This window comes from Argentina silus (genome assembly GCF_951799395.1).
Source record: "Argentina silus genome assembly, chromosome: 8".
In the NCBI taxonomy this organism is placed as follows: domain Eukaryota; kingdom Metazoa; phylum Chordata; class Actinopteri; order Argentiniformes; family Argentinidae; genus Argentina; species Argentina silus.
Window position 1 is genome coordinate 20342006 of NC_139662.1, and position 14803 is coordinate 20356808.

Genomic DNA, 14803 nt, shown 5'->3' on the forward strand with positions numbered 1-14803 from the left:
GAGAGAGAGAGAGAGAGAGAGAGACACACACACACACACACACACACTCACACACAGAGACACACACACACACACACACACACAGAGAGAGAGAGAGAGAGAGAGAGAGAGACACACACACACACACACACACAGAGAGAGAGAGAGAGAGAGAGACACACACACACACACACACACACACACACACACACACACACACACACACACACACACACAGATACACCGAGAGAGACACAGAGGAAGATGGAAGACGTGAAAAGCGAAACGTTGCTGCTCATATTGGCATTGGGTCACTTTCCTTATTAAGGCTGCTCAGTCAAGCAGCTGTAACATGGGCCCTAACGAGCCAGATAATGAGACATGAGAATGCCCCTTAGTGACGGTTCAACATTTATCCACTGCTCCATGCCCAAACCATACAAATCCTCTTCTGTGTCAGTAGTTACGGAGGAAAAAGATGTGTATCATTACATGGCAGTGCTGATCTTATAAGACATGAAAAATGTGGTTGCTGGCTAAGAAAATAATATTTGCTTACTTTATTTGACTGATCATTTGTTCATCGTAATTGGGAGCAATTAATTATCTTGTGGAAAAATCTGCAAGGGCAAAATCATGCCATTGCACAGCAGATGGGTTTCATAATCAATCATTCAAACAAGGATTAATAATTCAAAATTGGACGAGAATTATGTGTCTCGTCTCATATGAGAATGGCCTTTATCAAACACCATACGGTCCATAAACATCTTTTATTACATTCTGCTAATAGGCTTCTCTAATGTGGATTACAAAAAAGGTCAAAGACGTAGTCATACTGAACCAAGCTGATTCAGCAAGACAAACATGGAGCTTCTCTCCGATGAAAATTTAAAAAAAATGATGAATAGAATCTTGCCAAATCAATGTTGCACACATGCCATACAAAGGAGGCCTAGCAATAGGGAGTTAGGGAAGGAGCAATTGGCATGTGGTGGTGGTGGTGGTGGTGATGGTGGTAGTGGTGGTGGTGGTAGTAGTGGTGATGGTGGTGGTGATGGTGATGGTGATGGTGGTAGTGGTGGTGGTGGTGGTGTGGAGGTGGTGGTGGTAGTGGTGGTGGTAGTAGTGGTGGTGGTGGTGGTGGTAGTAGTGGTGATGGTGGTGGTGATGGTGATGGTGGTAGTGGTGGTGGTGGTGGTGTGGAGGTGGTGGTGGTAGTGGTGGTGGTAGTAGTGGTGGTGGTGGTATTGGTAGTGGTGGTGGTGTGCAGTGGGGATAATGGTGGTGGTGATGGTGGTGGTGGTGGTAGTGGTGGTGATGGTGGTGGTGTGGAGGTGGTTGTGGTGGTAATGGTAGTGGTGGTGGTGGTGTGCAGTGGGGATAATGGTAGTGGTGGTGGTGGTGGTGGTGGTGGTGGTAGTGGTGGTGATGGTGGTGGTGGTGGTAGTGGTGGTGGTAGTAGTGGTGGTGGTGGTATTGGTAGTGGTGGTGGTGTGCAGTGGGGATAATGGTGGTGGTGGTGGTGGTGGTGTGGAGGTGGTTGTGGTGGTAATGGTAGTGGTGGTGGTGGTGTGCAGTGGGGATAATGGTAGTGGTGGTGGTGGTGGTGGTGGTGGTGTGGAGGTGGTGGTGGTGGTGGTGATGGTGGTGGTGGTGGTGGTAGTGGTGCTGGTGGTGCTGGTAGTGGTGGTGGTGATGGTGGTAGTGGTGGTGGTAGTAGTGGTGATGGTGGTAATGGTAGTGGTGGTGATGGTGGTGGTGGTGGTGGTTGTGATGGTGGTGGTAATGGTAGTGGTAGTGATGGTGGTGGTGGTGGTGGTGGTGGTGGTTGTGATGGTGGTGGTGGTTGTGATGGTGGTGGTAATGGTAGTGGTAGTAATGGTAGTGATGGTGGTGATGGTGGTGATGGTAGTGGTGGTGGTGGTGATGATGATGGTGGTGATGATGGTGATGATGATGGTGATGATGATGGTGGTGATGATGGTGATGATGATGGTGGTGATAATGGTGATGATGATGGTGGTGATGTTGGTGGTGGTGTGCGGCCCACTGATGTTGAGACGGCCTGACAGGTTGTGTTTGTGCTCATTGGAGAACTGTTATCCGTAGTGACCACATTGTCTTCCCTTCCCTGGGCCGAGGTTACGCCATTGCCAGCAGTCCACATGACACAGTGGATGAGTCTCCACCATGGCTGAGGCCAGAGACACCCATCAGGTCAGTCCTCCGAAGGTAATTCACAAGTCCTCACAAGACCCCCCCACTGAACCGATACTACAGTTCTCAGTCACGTGGTGGTGGGGGGGGCACGTGGGGGGTAAATCACGGCGTTGGATCTCAATGTTTCCCCCCTCATTTTTGACCCATAGTAGGGGTCGTGGCTGTGTTTGGAAATGACGTGCTCTGTAATCGGGTGTGCTGGGCTGTCAGCTCAGGGTGCATGATCTTGCCAGCATGACTCAAGTCTGCCCGTGAGCCGCTTCCTGCGCCTGCGCAACCACTCCAGTTGCCTGTATGATCTATTTTAGATTCTCTTGCCCAAGGATGTGTGCGCATCCTCACAGCAGAGAGCCACAGAGAAGAAGAAAAAAAGGAGGGGGTGGGGGGTGGTGGTGGTGGGGGGGGGGATAGATAATGTTCAAATAATCTACAGGCAATCATGCAAATTCCCTGTCCGCCGTACACCCAGGGACATTGCAGATAGCAGCGCAGCCTCTACATCCACATCAGCCACCAGCTAATTTGGAATTATGCAAACGGGGCGAATGAGATCTCTATCGGCCAATGGCACGAGCCTACATGTAGACTACACGTAGTGTGTTTGCCTGCGTGTGTGACAGTGAACGGCCCACTCTTCCGTTCACCTTTTAGAAATGACTCATTCATCCTATGGGATTAATAGTCACGGAACAGGACGCCCGTGCTTGTCGCTGAAGTGTATATCCAACTGCACTTCATTGGTTCATTAGTTTTGAACTGTTTGAACTGAATGTACAAGACACTGGGGACCGATATCTGTCGTGACCATGTCAGCTACAGAGCAGCTACAGTCCATCCTGTTACAGTGATAACAGGGAACAGGGGCTGAAGACCAGTCCTCCATCGCCAGCACAGATGTCAGGCTCCTTCTGGCCTTCGCACTCTGAAGGGGCCAAGCCTGAATTTGGCGTGACCCTGAAGTGTCGTATTGATTTAGACGCTGTTCTCCATGTCTGCTGCCAATGTGGCCTGATGTCTACGCCGGGCTGTGCTCTGTCTGCCATTGGTTTTGCATAAACGGGGAAATGAGGATCTCCTCTCAGTAATCCCAGAGGAGCAGGCTTCCTTGGAAGGCTTGGCGTAGTGGGAGCAGTGGCATTGTGGTTGTTCAATGGTTGGCTCTAATCTCGTGGAGGCAGGGGTCTGTTGGAGGGGCTTTAGAGCAGCTTTGAGCCTGAGGGGCAAGAGCAACAAAATCGAAGGGATCTTGCTCTCCCAGTTAAAAGATTTGGGTTATGAAGGGTGTTGGGCAAATTCAAAATTGCCAAACTGAAGAGGCACTGGCTATGCTATGTTGTATTCATGAAACCCATTGAAATGAGGACATCCAGAAGATTTAATTTCAATGATGAAATGTAACAATAAATGTGTTAATCCTACATGATACCACTGCATGGTTGTTTTGTTGCCAAATACATTGTTTACAAAACTGCTATATTCAGCAATCCTACCAAATGCAAAACAGGAAGCAGAGATATACATAGTGAATGAGACCTATGGTATTCTACCACTTTCATCATCAAATGTTCTGTCACCTGCAATTGTTTCAGTAGAAAACACATGTACAAATAAATAAGAGATTTAGTATTATGAATTCAAATCAGTCTTCCCAGAGTGATGATGCACATTTCTTTGTTTGGACTCTGGGGAAAAGAAGGAGTTCATTGGTGCAGTCTCTACAGCGATTCAACACTGCCATCTGGTGGCTTGGAATAAAATGTGAGCTTTCTCAAGACACCAGTAATTACCCCGGACCTGCTGCTAAATTGTCCAGATTTGGGTGATTGGTTTTCATTCATCCCAGTGTTGTCCACTTATGTCAGGTGTGAAGCAGGTACGTCCAGAGGTGTTTAGGGGGGGTGCCAGTGTTCAAAATAATCCAAGACCAGGATGCAGGATCCAAACCACTTATTGCCATTAGTTTAATTTCCAATAGGCCACATCATGTGCACATACTGTTGAGGAGAGGGATGAGTTTCCAATGAGGGTTAAACACCTTTTGGGAAAAAAAGGTTCTTTCCCACGGTCTAAATGTGTCACTGTTCCCAAGGGGCATAGTTAAGATATCATCATTTAGAATAATAACCAGTCATGGAAATGCAATAAAATATTTCACAACAATTTGCTACCCGAGTATGAACTTAAGACTTTTTACAGGAACAAATATGACCAGTACCTCCAAACAATCGCAAAAGAGAGAACCATTAAAAAGAGGGTGTAACTCCGCCCAACAGTAACAGAATAATGCCAACCAGATGTTCTGGTCCTGGGTCACACATGTTAGGGCCTATTAGACAAAGCTTACAGTTGCAGTTACCAAAGCGTGGATACCCTCCCTCCTGAGGTATATAAAGTATTTCATAAATGTTTTACCTGCTCAGTAATTTCTACTAGCGTTTTAACATTTCATAAGTTCATAATATATTTTGTAATTATTCTACAGAAAGATAATATAATTCATATAAAATCTTTAATACAAAGGCAGAAGTGATTATTCTACAGAGACTAAGGCCGACTAAGATTAGGTGGATTTCCAGTTTGCCAGTGGAAAATAATATTTGTCTAAACTCTTGCATTTGCAGTTTGGTCCTTGCATGTTGTGTGGACAAACACAGCCATCATGGGACACTGCATGTTGACATCCCAGTCATTCTCTGGCCTCCTCTGTGGCCTTTCAGTGTTTCCACTCACTAACCACACCGCCCCAAACACAGAACGCATTGACCTTTCTAAATAAGCAACATTATAAAGTTTGCCAACACCCTGATGGTACACTGACAGGGTTAGGATTGAATCATCAGCAGCCTCCAGACTTCAGTATGGGCTATTTCTACTCATTAACACTGCTCTGACCCCCACAAGCCTTCTACCTCCCACTTAACCATCACACTGCACAATTCAGCTACGAAACTGTGTCTTCAAAAAGAGAAAATGCAGTTTGTTTCTGTTTGCTTAGAGATACTGGAGTAGGTATTGCCTTTGTTTTATTACTGCTTATTCAGGGTGAGTGGTAGCTAATTGTTGAGGTCCCTTGTTATGAGGAAGACTGTGTGTGTGTGTGTGTGTGTGTGTGAGAGAGAGAGAGAGAGAGAGAGAAAAGGAAAAAGGAGAGAGAATATAATCTCCTCTCCCAGCCAACTCCAAAAAACAACAAACCCACAGCACAGCTGTAACTTGTTATGTTACCACACCCTACAGAGGCCATATACAACTTCATTTACGGATACTTGGTTGGATGGCAGTGGGCTTGGATTGAGCAAGGACTATAAATGGCAACAGTGTGAATCATGAGTCCCATTGTTAGATGAACATAAGAGACAAGACACAAATAACATCTCAAAGACTGGTCTGTGATAGAGCTTTTTTTTTTTACGTTTATTTAAAAGAAATCAAGTACAAAAACAGTGGCATTTTCACTCTTCTGGAGAAACAAGGCCAAACATGAACAGCAAAATACAGATAAACCAACAGCCTAATGCATTTTTCATGTGAAGTACACAGAGGAGTTAGTTTCTGCAACTTGTCTTAAGAGGCACAAGCAGTCTAAAAACCAATTAAATAATGTTGGAACATTAAACCCAAACTTATCACTGAGAATCAACTCGTGTCAAACAGGTAGATCCCAAGATAAACCCTTAGTTCCACTGCAGTACAGAAACAGACATACAGACTCGTAAACCTGCAGCAGTAATGTCACTCTGACATTGTGCCAAGAGAGCCTTTTCAGAAAATGACTGGATGTGTTCCTGCACTCACCAAACCTCTGACTATTCTGGAAAAAGATCAACTTTTTAAAAGATAAAATGCATGGTTAGAGGATATGAATTTCCATGCTACATATTATGAGTACATTGTTCGTAAAAAAAAAAAAACCTCTCTAAGATCATTACGCGCGGCGCAATGATTTGTCTTAAGATATCCAAGTAAAAATAAATGATATAAAAAAAAAACAGGAATATGATTGTTTGAAAATTACTATATATAAAAACTGTGTAGAATATTGAATGCAGGTACATATATAATTTTCTCACCAGGAAGGCTGAGAAGGTGACTAAAACAATCTCAATGTACAATACCATTTTCAATCAGCGTTGACATACGCTCACTTAAGGAAATGGAAACCACTTCAGAAGTGTTACACAACCGTATGCATCAACACTCCATCAATACACTTTTGGACCTGCTGGTACTCCCCTGGTTTTCTATCCTAACCTTTTCAAAAACACCAAATGCAGTTTACACTGTGACCCACCCCTACTCAATATTAAGTTGCTTCTACACCTGTGTATTAACCATAGTTAGGTAATAATTAGGTAATTACATGTGTCGTTAATCCACTTCTGTAATAACACCTACATACTCATGTCCAGTACTGAGTGACTGATAAGGGAAGTAGAAGTGTACGTAATGTACTACTGCATGTAAGTTACTACACAAAGAATAGGGGAACCTTCATGAAGAGCGTGACCAAAAACACTTTAACTAAAAAAGATTACCAAGTTGGGTAACAATGATGGAATGTTCATTACGCTCATGCCTACTCAAGACGAGCTTAAGTCAGGCTTTCGTTCAAGGTCGGCCATGACACACGGACGCGAGGTATTCCCCTTTTTCATTTTCGGAAGAAAACAAGAAATACACTTTCCAAAATGAGGAATGTTGAGTAGATATCCTCAGTACTAGTCAATTCAAGAAAAGAAAGTTAGTTCAAACGGGAAAGGAAATTTTAAAAAAACAACAACAGATTTGAATAAATAAAAAAACCCATTATTAATAGCATTACCGTGAAGATAGTCAACTCTTTAGATAGGACCTGTCTACAGATGTTAAAGTGTTACCGTGTTCAGTGGCGCATAAAGCGTAGCATCCAGTACCACAGAAGAACAATGCAGATCTATCCTATTATACTGCATTCAGGCAGCCTGGCCTGAGGCTGTGCTGCGTAGATGGACGCCCGTGTATACATACACTAATGAAAACAGACACAAAAATATATATGGAGTACTACTGTACCAGCAGTGAGTATTTCTAAAACCGTTACTGACAAAATAAAATCTGAGGAGTAAATAGTACAGAATAATAGGGTTTAGGTTTGTAATAGATACCAGCTATTTGAAACATGCATCTTGGTAAGCAGAATACTATCCTTACTACTACCTTTAATCTACCAAGTGAACCACAGTTAGTAGGAGACTGTATAAAAGAAAATAATAGAACAAAAAATTAAAAGTCTACAGTTAGAGATAGACAAAAGTGAGTCCAGTTTTTTGAGTAGCTTGAGGAGAGAGAGAGAGAGAGAGAGAGAGAGAGAGAGAGAGAAGGGGAACAATAGGAGGACCAGAGGGAGACCACAGACTTGATTGCATTACTACCATTACTAACAAAACAAACACACTCTTGAACATGTGAGCTCAGATCGAAACAGGTATGCTGCTGGCAGCTGATGGTCTAACACTGTAATAGTGCAAATCAGACCTCGCCGTCCTGTTCAAGTAAAACATGCTCACAAGCGGGAGGACACGAGAATGGATAGTTGAAAGGAGACGGCAGGATTGAGAAATGTAAGCGGCAAACCAGGCTATGGCTTTCAGTTTGAAAAGGCTTTCTTTGGTTAATGAGGAAGGCAAATAGGGAATTAAGACAGAACAGTATGCCTTCTGAGAGGCCTACTATTGGCTAATTGATCATTGAGGGAATCTCAGACAGCAAACGTTGTTTGATGTGTACAACACTAGTAAATACAAGTTAGATCAAGACTGCCCTCCAGACTTGCTGGTCCTAGGGGGCCTAGGCTAGTCAATGAGAAAACTCCTTTCTCAAAAATAGAATCTGAGCCAATTAATCTTGCATCTCCTCTGATCTGAGAGAGTGTTTGTCATTTAACAGGCGCTCTGGGAAAACCCTCTAGGTCTAGGGGCAGTCTTGCTGTGCACCACATTCAGACTTGCATTGTTCTTTCTTAGCTCTGGGAAGTCATGCTTGGCAGTTAATTTACAGTTAGTTATGGTGGTCAATCTGCACTCTTATCGGGTGACGTGGAGGAAGTTGATTGCGGTTCATCCTTCAACACTGAGGGGGGGCCGTCTCTGCTCCCTCCACATCAGGAGTTGGCCCCTGGACTCTGGGGGCCTCCCCCCTTGCCCTTGTTGATCTGGTGCCAGGTGGCGCCCAGTGCCTTGGCGAAGTGGTCGTCCACCGAGCCTGTGATGGACACAGAGTTGGAGACTGGCTCCGCCTCCGGCTCCTTGTAGTTCTTCCCCAGGCTGCGGCGGAAGTGCTCCTCAATCACAGGGTCACAGGCTGTGTTAGCTGGGATGGGAGAGGAGAGGAGAGGAGGAGGAGAGAGGAGAGGAGGAGAGAGGAGAGGAGAGGAGGAGAGAATCACTAAATTGACATTCATTTCAATTCACCATTTCAGGAATAAAGACACATTAGCACTAGGGCTGCGCAAAAGAAATTGGTACAGCTGAGTTTCTCAATATTATTTTTCACCAGTTTTTTTTTTTAAATCAATACTGTATTGTATACATAAATATCAGACTACCAAGGTAGTACGCACTACGCATCAGGTTGAATTTCACAATGAGGATCGTAATGTATTGCCATGTGTATTGTATCGCAGCACATCGTGCCTCATGCATCGTGCCCTAATACCCGGCCCTAATTAGCACACGCCAACAGATTTCCTCTAAATATCACAGTTGACATGTTGTGGTGGTGAATTCAATAGTGACCAAGCCAACCGTCCACAAGAGAGGTTGGTTAGTGTGACTCACCATTGGCCTTCCTCTGATCGATGGGTGGACTGGGTGAGCAGCCGTTCATGTGGCACTGAGAGAGGTTGCAGTTGCGATTGCTTGCAGGAGCACAGGTGATCACAGAGGGACGATTCTAAAAGACAGACACAGACAAATTATCAGTCAACTGAGAGACTCGTCACTCCCAATATCGGTTACCACATTCCATTCCGTACTAAACATATCACTTTATATAAACAGTTCCCCACGGGATGGTTTATACAGTTATTGATGTTATATTAACTAGCCCTTACCACAACTATGAAACTGTTATTCGTCTGCTGATGTGGGACTATAGATGAATAAAAATGAGGCCAACATTTGCTAATTGGCAGGATTTACCTGCTGTCGCTGCATATGGACGGGCATGGCAGGTCTCTCCGTGCCGCACAAACCAGACTGAGAGTCTGGGCTGCTTTTGGTCAGAGCCAGGGGCTGGTCCACGGCATAGGCGGAGATGGAGGTGTACAGGTGGTTTCCATGGAGACCGTTGGAGGAGGAAGTGATGCGATCCACGGGGCTGTGGCTGAGGCTCCAGAGGTCGTTGCGGTTGTCTCCGCCAGCCGGCCGTCCCCTTGTTAGAGGAGAGGACAAGTGGCAGATTATCCCCGAGGCCTGACACACAGACCACCAACTGCTCTGTCTATTCATAGGCCACTTAAATCAGCCGGCTTTGATGTCAGGAGATTGGGCGTGCAGAGTGTCTCCTAATGAGGGTGCAGGGATTCAGTGCATGAATTCTTCAAAGAGCAGCGGTAGTGGTGCTTACTTAGGAGGCTTCTCTTTAGCACATAAAACCACACTCCCCTGTATGCAATTATTCTAGACCACCAATACGTTTAATTGTGTCAGCAAATGTTTGGGTACGTTTTTAAAAAGAACTGTGGAAAAGAATTCACAGGACGTAATACAGCACCTGGGTTGAACAGCGCTCTCCAGACCTGACGCCGATACAATGCAAACAAACAACTTTGAGACCACCACATTCGGCTGAGCAGTAAACAAATGTGAACGCGAGTCAAACGAGACCGCTAGTGATTATCTCAATGGTCCGTCTTCACTTCAAGACACACTTACAGTTGAGCAGCAAACAGTCGGCTCATTTTGGTCATGTGGTCATTGTCACAGTCAATGCGGTCTTCCACTTGTCCATCAGCATACTTCCTCTTGCTTGGGCAGACGGGGGGCGGCCCGGTCCTCATGCTGGCCATTGCAGTGGGCAGGGACGGCATCCTGGACTCGCCTGTGGGAAGAGGTTCAGCTGTAGAAAAGCAATTCATGTTGGTATCCTGCATGCAAACCATGATGGTGTATAACAGAGTTAGCACTAGCTCATGGAATAGGCTGTTACCCTAACTACACAGAGCCACCCTCCTTCAAGCGATCTAGCAAGCAAATCGTCCGTCTGACGAGTGCACACTGAAGGAAGAATTGGATCGATCCCTCTGGGGCTGTTCCCTCAAAAACAAAACTTTGTCAGGCATTTTTTAACAAATGTGATCCAATATTGAGATGAGTCCATGACCCGGGCAATCAGTTGAGTAAATTCAAAAGTATACGTTAAGCACTGAATAAAATCAAAGAATATAATGCTCATCTATAACATTCATTCAGTAAGGCATACAACTAGATACACATTCATAGAGATGCTCTGGGACAAGGACTTCCTTGACATTACTCAGACCTCAATGCATTAAACAAACTTGCATTTGAGTGAACTGTCCCTTTATTGACACTGTAATTTACAATGCCACTTAGTAATCTAACTGGTAAGCTTCTACTGCCTTACCTTCAGCTACCCATTACTATTAGTATGCCAGTTTGACTTGTTGTGGCTGGTGTTGACGTGTGGTAAATCGAAGCATAGTTAGCTAACTAGCTTGCAAGCTAACGTACTAGCTAGCCAAGTGGCCAGATTATTGAAAAATAACATACTTTCCATTTGCTATGACCTACCTTCGTAGTGTAGTCTCCCGATGTTGTTGTTCATTTTGTCCAGGAACTGAGGGTTCAACAGGTCCATTCTCGTGAAAAGCATTTACGCTTACTGGCTACTTGCTAACATGAAAGTTAGCAAAATACCAGCCAGTTAGCGAGCGTCCGTCCTAAGAAAATAGAAAATACATAATTAGCCAACTAATTAAATAGCTATCTATCATTTGCGTTTTAATTATAGCTAACGCTAACTGTCTTTCAGCTAGATGGATATATAGCCAGTTAACTGACTGTCTAACTAAAGGGAAGAGGGTCCACTTCGCTTGTAAACATTGGATAGCTAGTATAGCTAGCTAGCACATTAGCTAACCAGCTAGTTGCCAACTTTTTCAAAGTTACTCGCTAGCTAAAACACTCGAATAACAACTTACAATTTGCTCGACTTCGGGGTCCGGACAAGATCGTAAATAGTCAAAACCAACTGAAGATCGACTTTTGAAAAAAATATCAGTTCGTTAGCTCCATTTGTAATCAAATGGTTCGCAAACAGTCTTCACCCTTCAAACAAAAGGGACGTTGCGCCACATCTCACTAGACAGAGGAGCGAAGCCCAGGCTAGCTGCTGCTGCTGCTGCTGCTATGCTACTTCGCCAAAGCTAGCCAAACTAGCTAACCAGTGACAGTGTGTGACTCATCGACGTCGGGCGCCACCACTGCGCCAAGGAGGAAGAGGCCCAGATAGATTTCCCAAAAGTAAGACAATAAAGCAACATAGGCGTGATTTACAACCCATTTCATAAAGACTATCGATAAGTAGGCTACATTTAATATGTTAGCATATTGTCATAGTATGCACAGTATGTGTTTTTGATCAGTTTATTTGATTCTGAACATGTCAATATATGATGGGTGCAAATTCTTCCAATCAAGCAAATACTGTAGGCCACACCTTCAACTACCAAGACCACTGTTCAGGCCAGTAGCCACCCACACTGGCCCCCCGCCCAGAAACCACCAAAAGTGATGACATTCAAAATGTCACTTTGTGTTGCGAAGCAAACGAGCCGATTCAGCATCCATAAACACACAGACCATCTACCTGTCTCGCAAAATCAACAATCAATAATTAGCTGGAAAGGATTTTGGAGTCAAGACACGTCACGAGTAGAATACGCAAAATATAATTACTACATGTTGATAGCTATAGATGTTATAAAATTTCAGTGGGTCACTCACAAATATAAATACACAATTCCTAAAAACTACAATGAGGTCCCGTATTTTGGCGGTGACTAAGTACAGTCTGACAAAACGCTACCCCATGGTCCACACTGGTTAGCTCTTGCTAGCTACCAAAAACTGTGGGCATGCCTACAAAACGTGCTACCAACTAAAATGAACAAATCTAACAAGTCATTTAACAGATCTAACAATATATATACAACATGTACTGATCATAAACTAATATTTAAACAAAACGCAATGAATCAGGTTTATTATTTGAATCTGGCGGCAAAAACTGTCAGGGATCGGTGACTCCTGTCCTGTGTGCGAAGCTGATATGAAATGTCTTGGGATATTATTATGCAGTATATTATATTATATATGTAGTTCGTGTACTGCAATTCATTTCCACCGTCTTGTCGTTGTACCCTTGACTTTTTTACGAAACAATGTAATCCTTGTGTGGTTTCCCGCAAGGTTCATATGTCATTGATAACACCAGGGAAGTGTCTTTTATTTAAAGAAAAGCATTGGTACAAAGCCTAGATGTAACATCTCCTGTATCAATTCTTACTTCTGGTACCAGCGCCTCATACGGGGGGATGGAGACTTCGGCTCTATGGCCACACACACTCTCCCATTGTAACCTACCCAAATTAGATAGATAGATGGATAGATAGATAGATAGATAGATAGATAGATAGGTACTTTATTGATTCCTGAGGGGAAATTAAGGCGTTACAGCAGCTCACAGCCGGTGGAGGAGTTGTACAGTCTTATTGCGGCAGGCAGAAAAGATAACTATAGCGCTCCTTAGTGCAACATGGTGGTAGTAATCTGTTGCTTAAGGAGCTTCTCTGCTCTGCCACAGCGTCATGTAGGGGATGGGAGGGATTGTCCATGATGTCCAGAAGTTTGGTCCTCATCCTCCTATTGGCCACCTCCTCCACAGTGACCAGGGTGACATCGAGGACAGAACCAGCTTTCCTAATAAGCTTGTTCAGCCTCTTGATGCTGGCCCCCCAGCATACCACCGCGTACAGCACTGCGCTGGCCACCACTGACTGGTAGAACATGTTCAGCAGAGTCCTGTACACGCCAAAGAACCTGAGCCTCCTCAGGAAATAAAGCTGTCTGTGTTACCAGTCCAGTACAGTCCACATCCCACAATAGCAGAATCGTCAGAGAACTTCTGCAGATGGCAAGTATCTGTGTTATGCTTGAAGTCCGAGGTATACAGGGTGAAGAGGAAGGGAGCCAGAACTGTCCCCTGGGGGGCGCCAGTGCTGCTCACCACCAAGTCTGACACACATCCCTGCAGCCGTACAAACTGTGGCCTGTTGGTCAGGTAGTCTGTAATCCAGGAAACAATGCATCCTCAGAATCTTATCTGGAAGTAATAATGGCTGTATGGTGTTAAATGCACTGGAGATGTCAAAGAATATGACCCTCACAGTGCTGCCAGCCTTATCTAAATGGGAGTGAGCTCTAGCAGGTAGATGATAGCATCATCCACACCAATGTCTGCCTGGTAGACAAACTGCAGGGGGTCCAAGGATGTCTTCACCAGGGGCCTCATGTATACTAGCACCAGTCTTTCCATGGTCTTCATGATGTGGGATGCCAAGGCTACCGGTCTATAGTCCTTCAGAACACTGGGGTTCATTTTCTTTCGTACTGGTACCAGGCAAGATGTTTTCCACATTGATGGGACCTTTTCCAGACTGAGGCTCAGGTTAAAGAGGCACTGGAGTACTCCACACAGCTGAGCTTTGAGCAACCCTCAGGCTCTCACCGTCAGGGCCCACAGCCTTCCTGGTGCGGAGTTTCCCCAGCTCTCTCTTCACCCGATGAAGACACTGGAGCGGTGCTCCTCACGCTGCTCCACACCTCTCCTGTGTTGTTGTCCTGCAGGCTGTCTTCCATCTTCCGCCTGTAGGTGTCCCTGCTCTCCTTCAGCTTCTCCTTGAGCTTCCTCTGCAGCCGCTTCAGTTCTTCCTTGTCACCAGACCTGAAGGCTCTCTTCTTGTTGTTGAGGAGGGCCTTTAGGTCACTAGGGCCTTTAGGTCACTTGTAATCCAAGGCTTGTTGTTGGGAAAGCACCGCACCCTCCTAGTAGGTATGGTGTTCTCCACACAGAAGTTAATGTAGTCCGAAATTACATAAAATGTCAGCTGAATTTATGATCCTTTACCCATGTGCCATGAAAGTCTAACTCAAATTATGGAGAAACTGATACAATGATTCATCTACAAACAAAAACATCTGTGAATAGTACAAGTCTCTTCCAAGTTGGCCTACTGCAGTTTGGGGGTGCAGTTGGTAAGATTTGCAGAAGTCACTTCTCACATTCTCCAAGGGGTGAATTCTCTCTCCTTCCTCGGTACATCTTCAACAGGCTACACTTATCACAACACACAAGCTGCCAGAGAATAGCAGATTTCTAACTCCAGTTTCCATGGAGATACATTTTATTCTGCCATGATTTGCAATGTAATCTACACACTGTAGAGCATATAGTGCTTTGGAAGAGCAGCGTGACATTTAATAACATTGCCTGAGGCAAAGAACACCTTTTGGGTGAAAGAGTGAGGAAATTATTAATG

General features: G+C 44.7%; 1 protein-coding gene across 3 annotated transcripts; it reads right to left on the minus strand.

The window, feature by feature from the left end:
• Positions 1 to 5598: 5598 nt before the first annotated feature.
• vgll4a (vestigial-like family member 4a) lies at positions 5599 to 11550 on the minus strand. Of its 3 annotated transcripts, none has more exons than XM_083674968.1 (6): positions 11405 to 11550; positions 10995 to 11143; positions 10116 to 10281; positions 9381 to 9612; positions 9018 to 9132; positions 5599 to 8550 (listed from the first exon to the last, which is right to left on the minus strand). In XM_083674968.1, exons 2-6 carry the CDS (start codon positions 11074 to 11076, stop codon positions 8342 to 8344), a joined length of 804 nt encoding a protein of 267 aa, XP_083531094.1. In that variant the 5' UTR covers positions 11077 to 11143; positions 11405 to 11550; the 3' UTR covers positions 5599 to 8341. The 3 variants fall into 3 exon arrangements, with proteins under 3 accessions (XP_083531094.1, XP_083531093.1, XP_083531095.1); XM_083674967.1 differs by having other exon boundaries at positions 10116 to 10299; XM_083674969.1 differs by lacking the exons at positions 10995 to 11143; positions 11405 to 11550 and adding an exon at positions 10390 to 10644.
• Between the last annotated feature and the right edge of the window lie 3253 nt (positions 11551 to 14803).